This window comes from Colias philodice, chromosome 12, assembly GCF_061535455.1.
Source record: "Colias philodice isolate Cphi_HAF_F1 chromosome 12, ilColPhil1 Martin Lab GWU primary, whole genome shotgun sequence".
Taxonomy (NCBI): domain Eukaryota; kingdom Metazoa; phylum Arthropoda; class Insecta; order Lepidoptera; family Pieridae; genus Colias; species Colias philodice.
Genome location: NC_143097.1, coordinates 7500131 through 7518345, shown reverse-complemented (window position 1 = coordinate 7518345; position 18215 = coordinate 7500131). Strand labels below are relative to the sequence as shown.

General features: G+C 33.4%; 1 protein-coding gene across 1 annotated transcript in view; it reads right to left on the bottom strand.

The window, feature by feature from the left end:
- The window catches only part of LOC149484161 (ATP-binding cassette sub-family G member 1), a 73388-nt gene that overhangs the window by 39060 nt on the left and 16113 nt on the right, over positions 1-18215 (bottom strand). Inside the window, exon 2 of the mRNA XM_089701801.1 lies at positions 3822-3886. Coding sequence (XP_089557927.1) covers positions 3822-3876 — 55 coding nt within the window. The 5' untranslated portion in view covers positions 3877-3886. The remainder of the gene's footprint in view (positions 1-3821; positions 3887-18215) is intronic.

The following is an 18215-nucleotide window of genomic DNA, read 5'->3' as shown; positions in this document are numbered from 1 at the left end:
AAAATGCTCATAAAATAAAAACTACTGGGCCTATCCGAATAAAATTTTTATGGGACCAATTCGACACCATCCCGCATCGAACAAAAAAAGAATCACGTAAATCGGTCCAGAAACCACGGAGTAATCGGTGTACATACATAAAAAAAAAAACATACCGGCCGAATTGATAACCTCCTCCTTTTTTTTGAAGTCGGTTAATGACGCGATTTGATTGGTTATTTACAAACACATTCCTCGCCACAAATCCTCGCACTTATTTGTGGAATTATTGGTGGAAATGCACCATAAAGCTCTGAACCGAAACGCTCTTGGATCCGTAAACTACGTCATTCATTACACAAAAGCCAAAGCCTTATTGGGCATGCCTTTCACTTTAAATATTTAATAACTCGTCATACTATTGATAAGTATTTGTTAAAGAGAATTAAAACCCGGACATTATTGAATAAGGATACCGATTCGCGGAAGTATCAGCTCATTCCTGAATATGGAGTTTAATATGAAAATTGGCAAAATATATTTAATTAACGCGTGATTAAAGGACCGGTTTACACTAGTAATGACCGTCAACTATTTTTGCATAAATGAATAATGAAATTTATAACTACATTAAAGTAACAACGTCAATAGTTATTAATAGGTATCAACTATCAAGTGAGTAATGTTGGATATCTAAATATGTAGATACGAATTGCCCTTTAGCAGCTGAAAGGTTTTTATCAATTTTCGAGAAGTTAAATTTTCTTTTATTTTCCCAGAAAATTTTTGTTGGGCCACACTACATTCGTAAATAATTTTTTCCTATGTTTTTTAGAATATCAAACAGAGGTTCCATAAAATGTATGTAAATGGTCGGAATTTATTTAAGTCTTTAACTTCAGTTAAATTAAACCTAAACTTTCATAAATCTGTAACAACATTAACTGTAATAACATAATCTGTTTGAACATTAATGGTGTCGAAATACATGTGACTTCATCTCACATTAAAAAGAAACTCATGATAACGGTGTTGCGACTTTTATAAGAACTTTTTTGCTTCACATTCAATTTGAGCAACATTTAATAACAGCTATTATACCTAGTTTGGTGTTCGTCACGACTATTCCATCATCCATCTTAATATAGTTACATAGAATTTTCAAAAACGCAAATTAAATTAACAATGTATATGAATACGCGAAAAACGCGCTATTCTTTTAAATTTATTTATTTTAATTATGGCACTATTTTTTGTCCCGACTTCGATATAATAGTATAATAATAGACATCCTTATATCAGATTTTAACCGTTTATTCGAAACTATGTTTTCCTGTTTCAAAATAGCATCATTTTATCTAAATATAGTATGGTGGGTTTTTAGTAATATTGGCTAAAAATAGATATATTTCTACAAAAAATAGTCTGTTGAACGTTTAATCGAATTTAAATATAAATCGCGAAGATGAATAGTTAAGCGGCTTTTTGTTAGTAATGGATTTATGACTTCTATTTTAAGATCATATAATATTATTTAAATACCTAGTTTCTATATGTAACTAAAAACTGACGTTAAACGACAAAACATTATATTAATAAAAGTATGTATCTAATAATAACCAAAAATTTTACACGAGTGTTATATATAATGTAATAGAAATAATAGTTAAGTAGGTACCACAGATTAGCAAAATAGCTGCAGTACGTTCAATTAAATTTCAAAGACGATTTCAGCGTTTCGTGATGACAATATTTTTTTTATAAATTTATAAATTTATATTTCAAAAAAATATACCCATTTTGGAAACGCTCTTGTTGTGTGAGTTCAAGTCAGTTTCTACAGTTCCTTACATAAAATATTAGAAAAATCAATCACGCTTATCTATCAATTTAAGTAGGTACTTATAGTAAAACGTGTATATTTACCAACGATAAAGAAGAACTTGATTACACACTTAAAAACCGACTTTCATCAAAATCGGCTTTCAGTACTTTATGTGAAAGTAGGTTACCTTGGTTTGTTGCAATTTTTTGCACTTTTTGTCGCCACTTCAAGCGGACTGATCATTGACCCAGCCTCTTTTGGTAAGAACCTTAGAAATCGAATATTTTATACCGACTTTATTTTTAAATCGTATTTTTTCTGTATGTCACAAGAAACCCTACCTACCTGTGTATATTATTAAATTATGGCCTAAAATACATCATAAATATAATACCAATAAAAAGAATTACCACCTTTTTATGTACAATACTTAGAAATAAAAATATTGGATAGAGAGTGGTAAATAAAAATAAAAAGATCGTCACTTGGCTTACGATTAGCAAGCTGCATAAGTTAATTCTCTTACTGTTAAAATTCATGATCATATAACTAAAATACCCACTTATGTGCTGAGAATGTAATTACCCAACGTCCTATTGTAGAAATAAAAATTCCAAGCTCAAACAAGATTATCCGAACCAATACAGTCATCAAGGAAATCCGGAGATGCTCAATATTTCTACGAAATTATATAAGATATATAACATAATAATAATATACTCCGCTTACACAAATTAAAATTTATAAGAAATTGGTCGCTCTAGCCACGAACCACAAACACAAATCTTCAAAACATTTAGCTATTTATAGAAAAGCTTTTTTAGAGTGGATTAAATTAATCGGCTCGTGATTGTGGCTCTATCGCTCGTTTCAAATAATCGCTTATATGGAATTATCGCTTGTTAGCGATCTCTGCCAGGCCACCTTTGGATAGTATTTGTCTTTTGAATATAGAATATAATTTCATAGGTGGCGCTTAAATTATAATAATGTAGTAATAAATTTTTTTTTCTTTTACTTTTTCTATTATGTTCACTGTGAGACGTAGAGGAAACAATTGTTAATGTAATTGATTATGTCATTAATTTATGTATACGCCTTTAATTGTTTCTGTAAGATAAGAGAAGAAGAAGAAATAATAAATAAATATGTAATATTGATTTTATTGAAAATTGGATTGGATGTTCATATTAGCATGCTAATTATTGTGGTTCAAATGACTGGCTCTAATTTGGTATGACAAATTCTGTAGTAGGTAGATATAATAGGTGTGATGCACATCTTATGATCTTTACATTAGCAAATATTGAATTTTATTTTTGATTTATTGTTTATTGCTCTGTAAAATAGAATGTAATGCTATTCCGCACTTGACCAGCTTGGTGGATTATAGACTGACCCCTCATAGGAGGCCCGTGTCCCAGCAGTGGGAACGTACATGGAGTTAATTCGGCTGATGATAATAATGATGATGATGATGAAAATAGAAATAGAAAGCGTTTATATGAATCAAACAAAGTTTATGTAGGTTATAGTAACAAAAAGTATGCCGTGAACAATAACAATAAAAATAACACCAATGTGCAAATTGCGTAAAACAAATAACACTTTTTCCAAAATTGTATTTTACCGTAACAATGACATACTTTTTCTTCTTTGGGTTTAAAATAATTTTGTTTATGTTTTGAATATTACAAATATGGAATTTAACTTAAGTATAACTTACAAGTACCTACACAGAATAAACGATGTAGTTAAATACCTTAGGAATTTCACGTTATCATAGTAGCATGTATTATGTAGGTGTATGTTATTATGTATATAATATGTAACTAGGTTTCCGCCCGCGGCTTCGCCCGCGCATGCACAGAAAAACCCGCATAGTTCCCGTTCCCGTGGGATTTCCGAAAACGTATTTTACCCGACCCCGATGTTCCCCAAAAGACGGAGGTTCTCTAAACATTAACAGTTTTATGGTAATAATAACAAATAATTTTCAATACAAAAAATGTCTTACCCCTCAAAATCCGGCTATGTACTGTGTACGTCAGATTTCTAAACTCCAGATCCATTTTTATCCGGCTGAAACAATGATAGAATAGATATTAATAATTTAATAACAATTTGTATTTCTTATTTTTAAATATTCACACAAGATTGCACCTTATATTTTATTTTATTTATATGACCAATGTAACACAAGTCTTAAATATTTTAAAAGTATGTTTTAAACGTCAGTTTTCAAAAAGTATTACTTTAAAAATAAATTATACTCGCACAAACCAAACGCAAGAAAACATTATTCACATTTTTTTGTAAAATTATTCAAAAAAAAATGAGTAACAAAGAACTTGAACAACCGCATCCTACAGAACAATGGACCGAACTCAAATGAAGAAATTTAAATAAATTATTAAATACAGTACATAATAATAACATAAATTGGTTGTTCTCAGTAAAATATCACATTTAAAAAGTAGTAAAGCCATAAGAGATGTCTTTATCGACAATAATTACACATACATATGTCATTCCGATGAAAAAGACCAATGAATAGCTGTTATTACAAATAAATTATAGCATACAGTTACAATAACCGACAACTTAAAAGGAATTGATTGGTTTTAACAAGAAAAGATGCAAAATATAATAATAGTACTGTGCAAATCTCATGAAATAGCATGAAAAATTCGGTAGATACTTATTCATATTGCAAGCATACTCATTAGATCTTTTATTAAATGATTATATTATTTTACAAACTATACCTACGTATGCGTATTTTAATAAAGATTCAAAATCAAACCAGTTTTCAGTGGACATTTCAAAATCTATTGCATTAAATTAAAAATAAAACAGTTCCGATAAAATAAAATGTGCTAACAAAATTCGATACGGAGATTATTAATAGATTTGAAATTATCGAAGCTTATAAGGAAATATAAAAATGCCACTTCATGCTAAGTATTAATTCTTTGGACTGCATGTTTTTATTATGATTAAAATTATCAAAGATTGAGTGTGGTAATAAAATTTTGCTCCACTGATTTTTTGTTAAGAATACACCTAATGTAAATATTTATATTTTGTTTTTTATTTTTTTTAGTACTTAGATATTTTTATGTTACAATAAGATTAATAGTGTGTACCTACTGTGTAGCCTGAAATACCTAAGAAATTTCTAACTTGTAAGTATTTACAATATTATGATACTGTAAGTAATATAGTTGTAGGATTATATGTGTTTTAAAATAATAATAATACGTATGTAATATGTTCTTACCTATGGTTCTTACTTCTTACTAATATCTGTGCTAAATGCTAATATCATCTTAACTCGCGAACATTCTCGATTGATCATAAATGAATTATTCATCTCTCAATTAAAATATCATTACTCGGATTATATTTTAAGGTAGGTTTTTAATCTCAACTCAAACCTTCATTAATTACCCTAAACTCAACGAACTTGACCGAAGAATATTCTGTGAACATATTTTTGCAGTGATGAATCATCGACGTATATTCATAATAAGTAATTTATTAGAGAAATAAACGCTGTTGTATAATTATAACATTAATTTTACAAATTATGTAATTACATGGTTCGTTGCGTTGTTGTTTCTCGATCTTTTCTTTTACATATATAAATGATAAAAATTAATGCAAATTTAAGACGTGTTAGTGGGCAACTACGATGCACTTTACGAAAAAGTTAACAATATAAAGTTAGTCTGCCCATACTTTCCCAGCATGCAAGTAGATAGCGCCCAAATCTCAACATAAGTCTACATCTCTACATTGAGAAATATACGCTTTAACTGATTTTGATCCAATTTCATGTACAGAAATAATATAATTTCCTATTTCCATATTAGAGAGGCAATTTTAATTTCGTTCAAAAAAACAAAACACGCAATAAATGTCCTTACAACAATCGTACGAACGTTTAATTTAGCGTGAAATAATTTAACAATCTGACCTTATTAATAAAACGCGTATAAACACCGCTTCGCGGTTCAATAGCGAACATTGCACTCATATTACTAAATATTTTATTGCATATTTATTAAATTTTAAACATTTTTGTGCGTAACAGAAAGTCAGAAAGCACGGTCGTTATTTTGCAACCGTATGTATAATATTGCCGACTGATTAATAAAGTAAAACTAGGTGAATGACATTTATATAATAGTAAGATAAGAAACGTCTATGAAAATAAAACAATGGTACAGTTGTTTACATGTTTCAGACAAAAAATGTAAATAATTATGAATACATTATGTACTCTACTTTGTTCTTGAAATATAATTCGATCGTCATAAGCAAGTTTTTATAATTGAATAAGATTGTAATGCTCTGTTTATGTACATTAAAATCTAACTTGGTTATTGAATGTTTAATATTGCAATATCCTAACAACATTGTGTTGAAAACTGTAGGGATGCAACCAAATAAAAGTGAAAATTATTTAACCTTTGAAATGTTGCAGATGGATTGAATAAGTACTTTACTATGTATCCTACCGTCAATTATACAATTTTTAAATTAATATTTTTAATACATATTAATGTAAAGACGGAAATAAGTATTATAATTGATACAAATACCACAGCAAAAGTAAACGAATATAAACATATAAGTACGTATCAAAAATAAATGAATGAATGAATGAATGAAAGCTTTATTGTACACACCAAAATAATGAAATAACAATAAGTAAAATATACATAAATTGCACAATAGGCGACCTTATGGCTAAAAATATCAAGTATGTCTAAACTCTAAACAAAGGAATGGCAGATAATATTTTATAGAGATTAGAAGCTGTACCTTGGTTAGTTTCTCTACCGTTTACTTTCACTTACTACGTACTATATTTACACTTTCCACTTTTACCAGATTTATAAAGAGCACTGAGACTTATCTACTCTCATATAAGAATAAGATATGGAACAACTCAAGAAAGTTACTATTTGTCCTTAATAAAAACAAAATAAAAATTTGGAAAATCCAAAAGTGCACGCCTCATAATTTTTTTTTAATAAATATTTATTAATTATTATTTTTGTTTATTTAATAACAATTAAACCACATCGAATCAGACCCTGAAAAATGAAAGGGTTCTATTCCTGAGCATACTCAAGCGTAAGAGAAAAAAAAAGACTCGATTAGTAAAGTATTTCGGTCGCTATCGTGTTAACAAGAAAAAGGATCCGCACATACAGACACACGGACGTCCAAGACAGAACTTTTTTAAACTGTTTTTTAACTAGTTTAAATAACAAAAATGACATCAAAAATATCATGAACGTTAAAAATAGTGTTTTTTCTTAATATGTGTGTGTATGTATTATCTTACAAGTGCAATGTATGATACATAAAGACATTTTAAGTTTGAAAAATCAGATGTTTTGCGCGAAGTGACAGTAGTACCCACCTCAACGCTTCGCTTATGAGGCGTGCAATATATCTACCTGAGTATAGACAGCATGGTGAACGAATATTTTTTGGGATACAAAATTAAGAAATAATCTATTATAATTAGGACTTCCTATATCTAACGTTTTTAAAGATATTTTGGATGTTTTTCATATAAAACGCATTGATTAAATTTTTTATTTACACTGAAATAACTCACGAGCAACTTATACGGCTAACCTGCGAACAAAACTAAGAGCTAACTCACTAAGTATAGATATAAACACGAATAAACATATTGCGAAAACAAATCGGTTTCAAGATTGCATTTCTAAATCTACAAGGTTACAACTAAGAACTCAAAAATCCACGCATTTTAAAAAAGTGAGTCAATAATTTAAATTTCATAATTTCGAATATTTATTTTTAAATGCGACTTGAGAATGGTAAAATAAACAATTAATCTATACTAATATTATAAAGCTGTAACTGAAGAGTTTGTTTTTTAGTTGAATCAGGCGCGGTCCCAGGAGGGTGGTCACGGGGGACATGACCCCCCCCCCCCCCAAAATCGTACTCGATAAAATAGAAAAAAATTCTTATACTGTACAAAATATAACAAAAACTGGTCAAGTGCGAATGGGAGTCACTCGCACACCGCACACCTATAAAAGTTCTGTTTAAAGCTGTTTTAAATCCCTTGTGATGTAGAAATTGGCATACTTTTACAGCCGCGTGACCCCCCCCAAAATATCAGGCTAGGACCGCGCCTGAGTTGAATGCGCTAATTTCAGGAACTAAGGGTCCGTTTTGAAAAAGCTCTTTCAATGTTCGAATTATAGATTATAGATGGAAGGCTTCTATATATTATAATCAAGCTAACAACAATAGAAGCCAATGCAAGTAAAACCGCGAGGCTCAGCTAGTTCTAATATAGTAACTCTGTACATTTCATTTGGCAATGACCTTGCTTTCTTTTTTTACTTGCTTTCTCTAGCCTCAAATACAATGCTTTTCTTTTGTCAATTTAACACAGACATAAAAACTATATTGCTTCCTAAATTTATATTATGTATAAAAATGAAACCCGTTTTCCTTGGTCACGGCATCACGCGTGAACGGGAGGACTGATATCGATAATTATTTTTTGAGTACGAGGATGGTTCTTATGTAGAGAAAACGTAAATATGTACCATGGGCGAAGCCGGGGCGGGGCTTTTACTTTTTGACAGTCCGACAAGCAGTACCTACATGTAGGATGTAGCCTGATAAAATCTGTCATTTCGGATTTTCCACCCAGTTAAGTTTGTTGGATTTTAGCATAATACATGTTTATACAATGAATATTTAGATTATATATTTCTATTCTTACTGTAGATATATAATAGATCTTATTCAAAATAGTAATAAAAAACCTTGTTCTCGATATAACACTTGTTAGGTTTTTGCACTAATCTCTTGTAGGTATATATTTATAGTCGATTTTAATACTGTATATGAAAAGAAAACTATAAAAATATTATTGGATGTTTTATACAAAATATTTAATGTATTTTTTTAAGATTGAAAAATATGTAAAGTACCTAATATGCAATTTTGAGAAAACTTATAGGCGGTATAGCTATTTAAAATTCACGCTTCGCGTTTCGTTCGCATGAAGACGGAACAATGTCTATCGAATGAGCTTTTAATTTTTAATTATACCAGCGTATAAAAATGTGATTATAATATCAGGAAAGAACACGTGTAGAATTAAGCTTGCGGAAACATTTGCAAAAATATTAATAAGATTTTGCGGTTGCATTATTATAATAAATGTCATCAATCTTGACTTTAATAATGTAATTTAAAACCGCTTGTCTTACAGCTATCTAATCTTAGATCACGATAAAAAACGTACCTATACCTAATTCTTAAACCATTTTTGCGCACCCAATTAATACTATTTAATATTGATTATATCTACCACTATATGATGTAAGAAAATTGTAACCGAATCGGTAAAATAATTCTATCAAATCGGAAAACCGACTTCCAGCGGGTCAGTGTCGACTTTTCTTATTAGAAACAACTTTCTGAACCGGTATGTAATAAAAAAATGCCTTGGGCGGATGTCCTTCGGTAAAATTATACTTACTGAAAGTAGCACTAGCACATAATAATTAATATGTATTGATTCCTATTTGCACCGGAATTTCTACATATCGACGATGGGTTAAAACTTAAAAGTAATAAGTATATATGTTTAAAAAGAAATAAATATTAAATTAGTATTTGTAAGCTAACTCTTCTCTCACTATGTCTATAGTAAATTAGTATTGAAATGCCTACAAAATATCCGAAACTCTTGCTTGCCAAAAATGTAGCACGAATCGCCTAGGGCGATATTGCGAGTTTTCACTCGTTTAAAGGTAGGTACTTTTGGAATTATGCTTTTGTACCTACAACTAGAAACAAAATAATATTTCAAAAATCACAAAAATTGAAGTTTTGAATTCCTTTAGAATTTATTAATAAAAGATACAAAATGAAACATGTTACACAAATGTTACAATAATTGATATAACATTCATACTTCGTGAACTAGACAATTAATTAGTCACGTCTATCAAATTAACAGGAAAAATTACAAATAATAAAATTATATTCATTATTTCTGACTATGGATAATAATTTATAGATTATGCTTCTGTATGGTTACTAAGCTATGATTAAAATAACTAAGTATCTACATATATTTACATGATCTCGTTATACGATAAATAATAATAACAATAAGGTGTTTGTTTTACAAATATAATTATAGCGCTCTTCTTATTTGTAAAGAAAAATATAACATTCGAACAAAGAATTTCCACAGACACGTAAAGAAACGTCTAGAAACTTAGCGCGTGTTTTATGGATATATTAATTACCCATTCTTGAGTAAAAAGCCAAGTATTTCTACAATGTTAAGTGAAACCATAATTGTTTTTACGCAGTCATTGTTTTACGCATTTATTGCATTGTTTCCAACTATTGTTTTAAGTTCAACATTGAAATGCAAATAAATGCATATTAATTAATAATTATTAAGTCTCAATAATAGAATTCGATATTCTGATTGGTTGTGGACAGATAGGTACAAGTGCGTATTGTTTATGATAAAATTAAATACATGGCATAGATGTGAAATACAGATCACAGAAACTATGGTGTGAAATAATGTACACGATAGAAATTGCATATTTTCCTAATAAGAAAAACAAGTTTGTATTATCAATCTGTAGTTTCATTGTTTATTCTGCTAAGTTAACGTGTATGGGTACAATGTAGGTACATACACTCATTATCACCAGAAGAAAATATAAATCAATAGCAATCAAGAACTACTTATAAAGTTATAACTATAACAACAAAATGTTACAAAACCAAATCATTCATTTGTTTTTTTTATAAACATCGCAATGATGCAACGTATTCCTTTAAATCTGTATATTTATATCCATTTTAAGCCATAATTCATTTTTAATTCATCAATCATTCAAAACCCTGAAGTATTTAACTTTTAACGAGTGCAGGCGAATAACGAACGTTCATTTCAACCTACATTTTTTGCGTCTTTTTCAATAAATTATTATGTATTTGGGCATAAAAACTAATAAGGCATTTGCCTTACTCATTTGAGTACGAGATTGGCGTATGATATACGTATTGGCTTGAGTTGGACACGCAGAAACATCGTCGTCAGTTAATTGCCAATAGTACAAACATTACGCTAGTAGGTTAATGTAAGACGAATCCACCTTGCCACACATTGCCCACAGATAATATAATACCAATAGCTTTCCACGCGCGGCAGCGCCCGCTTTGCCTAAATCCTAATAAATAATAATTATATCTAATAAAACCTTTCTCAAAAAACCACTCTATTAAAAAAGCCGCACCAAAATCCTTTGCGTAATTAAAAGATGAGATGTGAGATATTTAACCTTACGTAGGGACAAACAGACAACAAAAGCGACTTATTGTCTTATACTATGTAGTGATACTGTACGATCACGCAGTCTAAGTACATCGGTCACTCCCACAACCATGGATCTTTCTCGAATATAGCACTTTCACAATCTACGGCAACACGGCCACGAATGTTGGCAAAACTTGATTTCAAACTAATGAACGGCCTTGTGAACAATTTATGGATGATCATTATTATGTATTATGTAATAATGTGAATAAGCTTTCAAAGAAATGAGGACACTAAATTAATTCCGATATTAGTCACGAGCAATACATCCGATTTTGAATACAAAAATCTGTTAGTAAAGAAACAAATTGATTAATATTTTAATTAAATTCACCAACTCTAAAAAAGAGCATAAAACGTTTCACGAGAAAATAAAACAAATTCAATTATAATGTGATTATTTTCACATCTAATTGTATTCATTAAAATGGAATTACAAATTTCTGAAAATAGATAAATGATTAAATTGCATTTCCCACTAAAATATTACATTTACGTCGTCATCCCTAGACGAATAAACTTGGCCATCATCCATAATATTACTATCTATAATTATTACTATCACGAATAAATGAGGGAATTAAGGCTATTTATCTCTTCAAGGGTTCCTTTTGGCTTTGAATTACGACTCTTTTATTATTTGTTATCATCAAGTCCTCTTATTAAAGAACTATTTCATGTTCATAATTTATCAAATGTATAAAATTGTTCGCAACTCAAATTTAGTAAACCAATAATTGGTTTAAATACCACGAAGAAATTTATTAAAAAACGGCCTTAACACTTAAAGAGTACACTACACCGGCGTGAAGTTTTATCCTCTTAAAACGTTTCGCATAGGTCAGCGTGATAACCGGGCGCCCATCTCTCCCCCCCCCCCCCGTATAACTATGGCAGCGAAATTAAATAGATATATTATACCCCAGGAGGGTACCAGCACAGATTGTGCAGGAGAATCCCTCCCTGAGCTCTCAGGTTCAGGCTGCCCAGCGTATTCTGGGGTGGGCAAAATTTCGCTCAAATCTTCTTCCCGGGCCAATAAGAAGAAACGTCTTTCCACACCCCTCTCCACACTACAGGTGGACTTCTGTAACGTAAGGGGTCTGCACTCGAACATAAATTCCATTCACTATCACCTGGAATCCACGAAGCCGGCGTTGTTCTTCTTAACGGAAACACAAATCTCCTCCCCACTCGATACCTCGTATCTTCACTACCCCGGCTACAGTCTGGAACACAAGTTCCTGCCGCGTGCCGGTGTATGCGCGTACATCCGTCAGGACTTGTGTTTTCGTCGCCTTGGGAACCTTGAAGTCAAGGACCTTTCAATCTTCTGGCTGCGTATAGATTGCGACGACCACCCGCGCATCTATGCGTGCCTTTATAGGTCCCACAGTGGTAACACGGAGACAAACAAACTTGTGGAGCACATCGAATCCGTGACAGATCGCATACTCCGTGAGATCCCCTCTGCTGAAGTCGTGATACTGGGCGATTTCAATGCCCACCACACAGATTGGCTGAATTCTCGTACAACCGACCATGCAGGGAGATCTTTTTATGAGTTCGCCATTGCCTATGGTTTGACACAATTGGTGCCCTCACCTACAAGAGTGCCCGACGTGGAGAATCATTTGCCTTCCCTGTTAGACCTCATGCTGACTTCCCACCCTGAAGGCTATCAGGTTAGTGTCGATGCACCCATCGGCTCGTCAGACCATTGCCTAGTGCGGTGTGTAGTGCCAATAACGTTCTGTCACCGCCCACCTTGTGCGAGTTCTCGTCACTTATGGCACTTCAAGTCAGCAGACTGGGATGGGATGCGCACATTCTTTTCTTCGTATCCCTGGGGCAGGGTTTGCTTCTCAGACAATGATCCTAGCGCTTGTGCAGAATCTGTCTCTGATGTCTTGCTGCAGGGCATGGAACTCTTTGTTCCTAGCTCTAAGGTGCCCATCGGTGGCAAATCAAAGCCCTGGTTTGGTGGATCCTGTAAAGCGGCTGCTCGCTGGAAACAAGAATGCTACCAGGCCTGGGTTACAGGACTAGCGGCTAGAGATACAAACTCCAGAACCCTCAAAAAGAAGTTGAACTCTGCCTCAAGGTCATTCAAAAGAGCAATTGCAAAAGCGAAGTCGGAGTATATTGCCAAACTAGGCGATAAACTAGCCCACCTTCCTTCCGGAACAAAAGCTTTTTGGGCTCTCGCCAAAGCCGTTCAAGGCAATTTCTGTCGCCCATCTCTTCCATCTTTACACATGGGAAATGACCGGTTGGCACACACTGCAAAAGAGAAAGCCGATCTTCTGGGCTCTCTTTTTGCAGAAAATTCTACATTGGAGGATAAAGGAAAATTACCACCGCACATATCGCACTCTACATGCTCTATGCCGGAAATCCGTTTCACGCAAAAAGCTGTACGTAAAGCCCTTCTTTCTCTAAATGTGAATAAGTCATGTGGTCCCGACGGTATTCCCCCCATTGTGTTAAAGATGTGCGCCCCTGAACTGACTCCAGTGTTAACGCGTCTCTTTCGGTGCTCATACTCTTCAGGAATAGTCCCAAGCTCTTGGAAAACCTCTTTAGTGCATCCCATTCCCAAAAAAGGCGATCGCTCAGACCCGTCCAATTATAGACCTATTGCTATCACCTCTCTGCTCTCAAAGGTAATGGAATCCATTATCAATCGCCAGCTTCTAGAGTTTCTTGAGGAGCGCCAGCTGATTAGCGATTGCCAATACGGTTTCCGTAAGGGTCGCTCAGCTGGCGATCTTTTGGCGCTCTTGACTCACAAATGGGCGACTGCTATTGAGAGCAAGGGTGAAGCTTTAGCAGTTAGTCTGGACATAGCGAAAGCCTTTGACCGGGTCTGGCACAAGGCACTCCTTTCCAAGCTACCATCATACGGGATTCCCGAGAAATTGTGTCAGTGGGTCACCAGTTTCCTCACAGAGCGGAGTATCAAAGTCGTTGTCGACGGTTCGTGCTCCGAAACTAAGCCTGTGAATGCTGGGGTCCCACAAGGCTGCGTTCTTTCTCCAACTTTGTTTCTTCTGCATATCAATGACATGCTACTGCCTAGTGGCATTCATTGTTATGCAGACGACAGCACTGTTGACGCACATTATACCGGCCGATGCAATATTTCTCGGGATACCGTTACTGAGCACCGGAACGAGCTTGTGTCTCAAATCGAGAACTCTCTCGTGGAGATCTCCAATTGGGGAAAACATAACCTTGTTGAGTTCAACCCAAAAAAGACACAAGTTTGCGCGTTTACCACCAAAAAAACTCCCTTCGTCGTGTCTCCAGTTTTTCAGGGCATTCCCACCAGAGTCTCAGCCAGCATTAGTATACTTGGAGTCGAAATATCGAATGATGTCCAGTTTCGTTGTCATCTGGAAGGAAAGGCTAAGCTAGCCTCCCAAAAACTTGGTGTGCTCTGTAGAGCGGGACAGTATTTCACACCCGGCCAACGCCTACAACTTTACAAGGCTCAAGTCAGGCCGCACATGGAATACTGTTCCCATCTCTGGGCCGGGGCACCCAAGTATCAGCTCCTTCCTTTTGACCGAATCCAGCGACGAGCTGCTCGATTAGTGGACGACCCTCGTATTACTGATCGGCTGGACTCTTTGGCTCTCCGTAGAGATGTTGCTTCTCTCTGCGTATTTTACCGCATCTACCACGGCGAATGCTCTGACGAACTGTTCGGAACAATACCGGCTGCTGAATTTCACCATCGAACTGCTCGCCACAAGTTGAAATATCACCCACAACATCTGGATACTTGGCGCTCATCCACCGTGCGATTTAGGAGGAACTTTCTGCCTCGCACCACTCCTTTGTGGAACGACCTTCCGAGCTCAGCATTTCCGGACAGATACGACTTAGGGTACTTCAAAAAGAGAGCGTACTCTTCCCTAAAAGGCCGGCAACACACCTGCAACCGTACAGGTCTTGTGGGTGATTATGGGCGGCGCCAATCATCGTATTAATCCGATGACGCGCCAGCTCGTTTGCCCGCTAATATATAAAAAAAAAAAAAAAAAAAAAAAAAAAGTACACGAGTATGATTTATGGGTTCAATAAAGTTGACAGCCTGATTTACATAATTACACCCGCGGAATTAAAAAAAACAAGTTGAATTTAATATCACATTATCTTACACTTATCGAATAAATTGAAAGATAATCCTCGTAGTTACATATGTCTGAAATAAATCACTATTGGATAACTAAAAAATTATAACGGTGTCAAAATAACACTAAATTTGACGATATAAGTTTTCTGCACGCAGTTTTTTCCTCAGTAACGATTTAAAATAATGGGAGGCAGTTCGGAGAACTGTATAACCAATTTTATACTACGGTAAAACCAATTGCGGAATTTATATTAATTCCTATAAGATAAGAATATCATCAATTTGATTTACATCTGGCGTGAGCTACTCAAAAGTCCATCGTCTAAATTAGTCCGTAAATCCCAGGCGCTAAATGGGAAATCTCTACAAATTATAATGCCATTAGCTTATTAAACGCTTGTACGCCTGCCTTATAAACGTAGCATAAAAGCCTACATTGTATCTACGAGTATATAAACATAGTAATCAGTCGAATTCACTGGCCCAAGTACTTAACAATACATTCCTCGAAGGATCAAGATAATTTGCTCATATGTTTTTGATTACAAGGCAAATACCGTTTAATGCTCTTATCATACTATTAAGATGTCACGGTCGTATCATTATTGACATTTTCACGGTAATGAAACGGAGGTGAAGTGAATGTCGTCACTTGTCAAAATTTACCAAAACTTTACGATTTTTCCTCGGTCGTTTATATCCAATCGATAACGTACAAAATCCGCTAAATTTTTAATAAGGTCGGTCGAATATCGATTCAGGAAGTTATTTAAACTTAAGTTCAACACTTAATTAATTTTCAGTTTGAGTTCAAGTGGACTTTTGTAAATTGATTACTAAAATGTTAATAATTTTTAATTCTTAAGATGTAATACAATATTTGGTTAATTTGTTAACACTTCTATAATAATTTACGATAGTCATAAGTTTTATTACAATTTCATGTAAATAGACTGTTTGTTTATTAAAATCGACAATAAAATTATAACAATATATGTACTTTATACGTAGGAGTATAGAATATATTGTTGGGTATATAATATTGTGACGATTTTATGTGATATTCGTGTTAATAATAATATTATATTAATAGTTTTATTACTAACGTTACAGTCACTAGTGTAGTACAACAACTAATTTTATATGTGCGTGTCAAATAGTAGGGGAGCCCAGGATGCTAAATGTGGATTTACTCGAGCGTCACGGGAACCTATTAGAATTGGTAGATTAGACCATAGCGAGAAAAAAGGTCCTATAATGTTTTCACTTTTAGCGGTGGGGAAGGGTTTTTTGATTTTTTTTAATTTAAAAAAGAAAAAAATTGGCTTGGAAATACTCAAGCGCGTTAGATATTGATATATTGCATGCTCCAGGACGTCACTGAAAAAAAGTATACGTTAATCTGACGATTTAAGTGGCGATTTAATCGCTATGAAGAAAGGGTAAAAAATTAAAGTAATATTATTCGAGCGCGTCAGATTAATATATGGGGGGGGGGGGGGGTTAATTACAATATAAGAAGTCCCCATTTCGCTAATCTGACGATTCGAGCTCAACCTTAGAGAATTGTTTTGACTAACTATTCTCATAAATTTAATATTTCAGTACTTATTTTGGATTTAAACTATGAAGAAGATACATAAATAAAATCACACATGAAATAAGCAATTTACACTGAACACTAATAAAAGCTATCTTGAGTTAAACGAGTAACTGGCTATTGCCGTTATCCCTTCTATTCTATAACTGTACTCTAGTCCTGTATTCTATTTAAAGCGAACAACCAGGCTCAGAGGAATTCCGATTAGATTGTCAATGACAATTTCAGATAGTATTCATACAGTCAATTAAACAAAATCGCCTTATCATTGCTGAATGAGCCTAACCAGATTGGGTTACGTAACAACATTGCTTAAACTTTATTTGGTAATGTTCTAGCAAATAGCAATTGCAAATATCTACTCAGCTATTCGTTAACGGTATGTAAACTTTTTGAGAACCACTACGAATAATTAAGGACCATTATAATGTTTGGTAACTTGATATCTTCGCTTTTATTAGAAGGTCTTGTTTATTTTGAATATATTACGTTTTATCACTGTGTTTATTTATTGGTTAAGTATCTTCGTTATTCATTGAATGGTGGATTTACAATTTATTACTAGAATCCAGTGGTAGGTATCCTTTTTCTTGATAGTTATAGCATAATATAGATACCCAATTCTGATCCCCCAATATCTTTTCGCCTATTTATAGGTTAAATATCTAAAGGTCTATTCAATATTACATGTAAATTGCGATAGATACCCTTGTACCTATCGTAATTTACATGGTGCAAACCATACGTCTTACACCATTCTCCATAACATACTAAGATAACATACACACAAACAGCGGAAAATCGTGAAACGTCAGTATAACAGAATTACATGAAAATGTGAAACTTTCAGCCTTGTTGCTAATAACGAAGTGAATTTCGACACGGCTCATAAATTAATAACTAAAAAGTAGTGTAAGGGTAAAATACATATAAATATAATTATAAACAAGGTTAATTTGTACATAGTCGACAAAAATTCAGATGAATGATTCATTGACAATTTGAAGTGCAAACCGCACTTATGTTATAAAACATTTCATGTAATTTTAACAGAAAGAACATTGTTTTAAGAACCAATAATTTTTAAACAAAATTAATGAAAAGTTACAGCCGTTAGAAGATTCAATCGAAGTTTAAAGATTACCTACGTAAATATGTAGAGTTTTTGAAATAAAATCACGAATGAAATTAATTCGCGGAAGCCACAGTTCGCGGAACCATCTTTAGGAAACCCGAAACA